General features: G+C 32.7%; 1 protein-coding gene across 1 annotated transcript; it reads right to left on the bottom strand.

Annotated features, from left to right (window-relative positions):
• Nucleotides 1-4,203: 4,203 nt before the first annotated feature.
• Nucleotides 4,204-6,000, bottom strand: LOC140804923 (plasma membrane-associated cation-binding protein 1-like). The gene is made up of 4 exons (XM_073161081.1): nucleotides 5,743-6,000; nucleotides 5,513-5,602; nucleotides 4,903-4,987; nucleotides 4,204-4,747 (listed from the first exon to the last, which is right to left on the bottom strand). Exons 1-4 carry the CDS (start codon nucleotides 5,848-5,850, stop codon nucleotides 4,416-4,418), a joined length of 615 nt encoding a protein of 204 aa, XP_073017182.1. The 5' UTR covers nucleotides 5,851-6,000; the 3' UTR covers nucleotides 4,204-4,415.

Genomic DNA, 6,000 nt, shown 5'->3' on the forward strand with positions numbered 1-6,000 from the left:
CAAAATTACAAGATTAAAATACAAATTTAACCAGTCGGAAGACAAAAAATGACAACATAAATCATTAAATCGACTACCTATCCTTTAATTGATGTACAAAGTATGAAAACTTTGAGTAGAAAAAGCAAAATTAAAATTCAAAAAATTTAGTTGCTGTCTAATGTCCCCATAATTCTCTCTATGAAGTGGTTGACATTATATGCACTAAAACACAAACAACATAATTGTTGATAGTCGCTGGGCACCAACTATACAATTTTCTTCTTACTTAATTTAAATCTACTTTATGCTTAGAGTAATCCGGATCCGATCCGTTTTAAGCAGGGCATCTTCAAATCCGACACTTTGGTTATAGGCATCGAATTTCTTGATTTCTGAATTTTCTTTTTCTTTTTTTTATTTTGTTTTCATGAAGATCAATTTTGACAAGCCAAATGATCAGTAATTGAGTCACTTTCTTCATCAAATAATATAGTATAGTGTTATACCCGCAAGCATATAAATTTTTAGATTTTTAACGTCCCCACACTCCCAACATATATATATATATATATATATATATATGAACAAATTAATCAATCATGGCTAGGTGTCATCTAACTGATGATCCAGGCAGGTAGATTTTAAATTTGTCTCTATATATATATATATATATATATATAGGCAAAAACTTATGTGAGACGGTCTCACGGGTATTATTTGTGAGACGGATCTCTTATTTGGGTCACCCATAAAAGAGTATTACTTTTTATGCTAAGAGTACTATTTTTTATTATGAATATGGGTATTGTTGACCCGTCTCACGGATTATGACCCGTGAGACGGTCTCACATGAGACGGTCTCACATGAGACGGTCTCATATATATATATATATATATATATATATATATATATATATATATATATATATATATATATATAGACACACACTTGAAAAATCTCCCATATTTTTTAAAAAATATAGACAAAAACTTGCATGAAACGGTCTTACGGGTCGTAATTGTGAGACGGATCTTTTATTTGGGTCATACATAAAAAAGTATTATATTTTATGTTAATAGTATTACTTTTTATTGTGAATATGAGTAGTATTGACCTGTCTCACAGATTAAGATCCGTGAGACGGTCTCACATGAGACTTACTCAAAAATATACGCCCATCATCGAATAATATGCGTGGATAATTATTATAGTGTATATTTATACAAAATTTTTTTTACTTATTTTATGCTCTTTTTGTTTTATTAAAAGGGGTTTTTTTTAAAACTAATTTAAATTTTAAATTTTTTTTCAAAAATAATGCAAAAAAAAAAAAAAGTGTTGCAAAATTACGGCAAACCGTGCTTACAAAGCACGGATTAGGTCCACGTTGGCTTATTAGCGACGGTTTTACATTCAGTCGCTACTAGCGACGGTTTATTTACCGTCGCTAATCGCGACGGTTTAAATATCCGTCGCCAAAGCAAAATTTGGCGACGGTTATATAAAACTGTCGCTAAATTACCGAAATAACGAAAAATAATTATTTCATACCGATACCGAAGTTTTCAGTACGGTATCCTTTTCGGTATACCGATTTTTCGGTAAGTTCGATATTTTTTTCTGTACGATTTTTCGGTATTTCGATATTTTTTCTCAGCCCTAGCCGTGAATAGTAAATGACGACATGCGATTAATGTACGCCGTTAATGTCCACATAATGTTTTTAAAAATATTTTACTATTAACAGCGTGCATAAAGATGCACGCCGTTGATAATACTATGAACGGCGTGGCGTGTCTTTATTGTGCGCTGCTAAAATTGCATATGTTATTAACATCACACATAAATGCAAGCTCCAAATATTACTATCCGCGGCGTGCATTTATAGTATTATCTGCAGCTTGTATTTATGTGTGCTGTTAATAACATATGCAATTTTCGCAGCGCACAATAAAGACACGCCACGCCGTTCAATGTATTATCAACGGCGTGCATCTTTATGTGCGCTGTTAATAGTAAAATATTTTTAAAAACATTATGTCTGGACATTAACGGCGTACATTAATCGCACGTCGTCATTTACTATTCACGGCAAGGGTTGGGAAAAAATACCGAAATACCGAAAAATCGTACAGAAAAAAATATCGAACTTACCGAAAAGAATATCGAACTTACCGAAAAAATCGGTATACCGAAAAGGATACCGTACTGAAAATTTCGGTATCTGTATCAGTATGAAATATTTTTTTTTCGATATTTCGGTATATACCGAAATAACGAAAAATAATTTTTTATTATTATTATTTTTTTAAATTTAAATCGGTCTACCGAAAATATTTCGGTACACCGAACCGGTACCGGTATAAACTTTTTTCCCATTTGGATGGGGTATGGAAAAATTCCATAATATAGCGACGGTTTTACACAACCGTCGCAAAATTTGAGTTGGCAACAGTTTTGTAACCTGTCGCTAGTAGCGACGGTTATTAAACCGTCGCTAGTTGCGACGGATTTGTGAAACCGTCGCTAATAAGCCAACGTGGACTCAATCCGTGCTTACTAAGCACGGACGCTGCTCCACATGTGCAGCGTCCGTGCTTTGTAAGCACGGTTTGCCGTAATTTTGCAACACTTTTTTTTGCATTATTTTTGAAAAAAAATTTAAAATTTAAATTAGTTTTAAAAAACACCCTAGTAAAAGTGAAGGGCTTCTTTTTTTTCCCTCTGTCAAAAAAATGAAGGTTTTTTCTCTGGTACTTGTACGAATCACGGAAATAATTCGGATATTAAATTAATTAATCAACTTTCAAAATTTTCTTGTGGAAAAAATCCAAAATAAAGACGGAAATATCTGATTTTTTCGAGTTCGGGTTCAAAGATTTTTAACATCTCCGAACTAATTTGAGCAGATATAGAGATATTATCTTCATTTCCGAACACGGCCCGAAAACAATATTAATAATTAAAATAATAATATTATTAATATTAATAGTATTAGTATTAATATTAATATTATCACTAATAATAATATATGATAAGTTTTGATTTGGGGAATTTTCGTACATAATCCCGTCTTCCTCCTTTAATGTAAGTCTCATATGATACTGTCTCTCGGATCATAATCTGTGAGACGGGTCAATCCTACACATATTCACAATAAAAAGTAATACTTTTAGCATAAAAGTAATACTTTTTCATGTGATCCAAATAAGCGATCCATCTCACAGATACGACCCGTGAGACCGTCTCACACAAATTTTTACCCATCCATTAATATTTTTAAAATGGAGTTGGGGGCGGGAAAGAGGATTTGATCCTCGCGGTTTTGGGTTCACGATCGGGATGAGTATGAAGATAGAGATGGAATTTGAAGATGAAAATGACAAATCCACCCCGTGCTATTACCATCCTTATTCATACGTAACACCAAGTATATTTAATACTTGAGATGATATTTTCACCCAGATGATCAGATCTCAATACTCCATATTCTAAAGAAAAAAAATCTGTGGACTGTTATTTGCATCACAAAGCAGCGAAGACGGTCTAACATCCAAATCCATAGTTACTGCACTGAATGTATATTCAGAATGTGATAATGTTGTTTATTTATATATTTTTGACGAGTTGTACAACTTTTGAAAGCCTAGTTGAGTTTATCTAAATAATGACTCGATCGGTTGGGTCATGATATATCAATTAGAGTAGATTTTTTATGAGACGATCTCACAAATCTTTATCTGTAAGACGGATCAACCCTACCAATATTAATAATAAAAAATAGGTAAAAACTTGTATGAAACGGTCTTACGAATCGTATTTGTGAGACGTATTTCTTATTTGGATCATCAATGAAAAAGTATTCTTTTTATGCTAAGAGTATTACTTTTTATTGTGAATATGGGTAGGATTGACCCATCTCACAGAAAAAAATCCGTGAGACGGTCTCACATGAGACCCACTCTTAAAAATAATACTCGTAACATAAAAAGTAATATTTTTTCGTTGATGATCCAAATAAAACATCCGTCGCACAAAATACAATTTGTGAGACTCTCTCACACAAGTTTTTTATCTATCAATTATATATATATATATATATATATATATATATATATATATATATATATATATTCAATGAATGAACGAGGAAGATAACCAATTCAGCTAACATAATGAGATTTAAAAGAAATGTACTTTGTTTAATTTGGGAAAAAAAATTTAATCACGCGAACATTAAATTAATTAATAATTCACAAAGAAAAGCTTTAACACAAAATTACAACTTTAAACAACAATTACACGTAACAAAGAATAATAAAAAATCATAGTATAACAATAATGATAATAATGGTCTGTCTTCTCTCTGACAACAGGATGGTAAATTTTACACAAACTTTACACAAGGTATGGCATGGGCCGGAGCTCCTCCTCAAGGCGCTTTCTCCGGCGGCACTTCTTCAACCTTTGGTCGCTCGGCTTCGGCCACTGGTGGTGGCGGTTCGACTTTCTCAACCTCGGGAGGAGGCGGCGGTGCTTTCTCCTCCGGTACAATCTCCTTCTCTTTGACTTCAGCACTGGTAGACGTTTCTTCTTCAGTTTTCTCCGCAGCAGGCGGCGGCGGCGCCTCCACCACCACTTCTCTCTTCTCCTCCGTCACTACAAACGTAGAGACTTTCTCGAACACGAAAAAGATTGGACCTGGTAAGTTTCCGGGCCCGACTTTTGTGGCTGCTTCGCTCACTGGTTTGCTTCCAGGGAATTCTTTTTTTTTTTTTTTTTTTTTTTTTTGAGATGGTGAACAATTCATGATTATCAATATATATATATATACAAACCCTGATCAATATATATATATATTTATATATATATATATGTGTGTGTGTGTGTGTGTGTGTGTGTGTTAAATTGATACGTACCAATTTTAGCGAGTTCATCAAGAAATTTCTGAACTGCTGCTGAGTGCTTCTTCAGACCTGATTCCTTCGGCTGCTTCACCAAAGTCTGTTATTTTTTCAAATATATATTAATGAATAATTAAAAATTTATAATTAGAACTTGGATCTTTAGCAAAGCTTCACCTTAATTAAAGAACGCGTCAATAATTAATTTAGCAAATTAGTCTCTGGAAAAAAATTAAGTATAAATATATGTGTGTGTGAAGATTTAACAATTTTTTTTCTGAATTAAAATATTCTACTTATCTAAATAAAATATTGAAAACAAAAAAAAAAAAATTAAAAAGGGTGGATTTACATACATCTTCTCCAATAAATATAAATATAAAATTAAAAATCCCATCTCGAAAAGGCTAAACAAAGAAAGATCAAAACGAAATATATCACATGTAGGAATATTTCTCGATACAAATACATTTTACTCCAACTGAGAAGAACAAATCTTCTGGACTAAAAGTAATCATTAAAAAATAACCAAAGATCGATGTTCCAGCAAGAAAGTAAACTCAGTCATCAATATATATATATATATATATATATATATATATATATATATATATATATTGGATACCTTGATTTCAGCTGAGCAAGCTTCATAGATTTCAACCACCTTAGGTTGAAGCTCAGTCTTGTTGTCTTCAAAGGCTTTAGAGTATTCCTCCTGCACAATCCATGACTAACATGTTCAGTATGTATGTATACTGTATACACACACACACACACACACGTACGTACATCTACACGTATGCTTATATCTATCTACATATATGTATGTATGCATCTGTACGTATATATATACACCTTCGACTCATCGAAAGCCTTGCAAGTTTCGGCGGCGGCGGTCTTCTTGGGGTTCTCGAAAGCTTTCTTGATCTTGGGAAGGACCTTGGATTTCCAGTAATTCACCATCTTCTAGCTTTCTTGGAATTGGAATAATAGTACTGATAATTTCAGGAAAACAAAGGGTATACAAATTTTGGGAGTTTGAGGGGAGGAATAATTTGGTGGAAATCAATGATAAGAGGTGCAGAGTAGGTTTGATAAATAAATATATATATA

The sequence above is a fragment of the Primulina eburnea genome, chromosome 11 (genome assembly GCF_022965805.1).
Source record: "Primulina eburnea isolate SZY01 chromosome 11, ASM2296580v1, whole genome shotgun sequence".
Classification (NCBI taxonomy): Eukaryota; Viridiplantae; Streptophyta; class Magnoliopsida; order Lamiales; family Gesneriaceae; genus Primulina; species Primulina eburnea.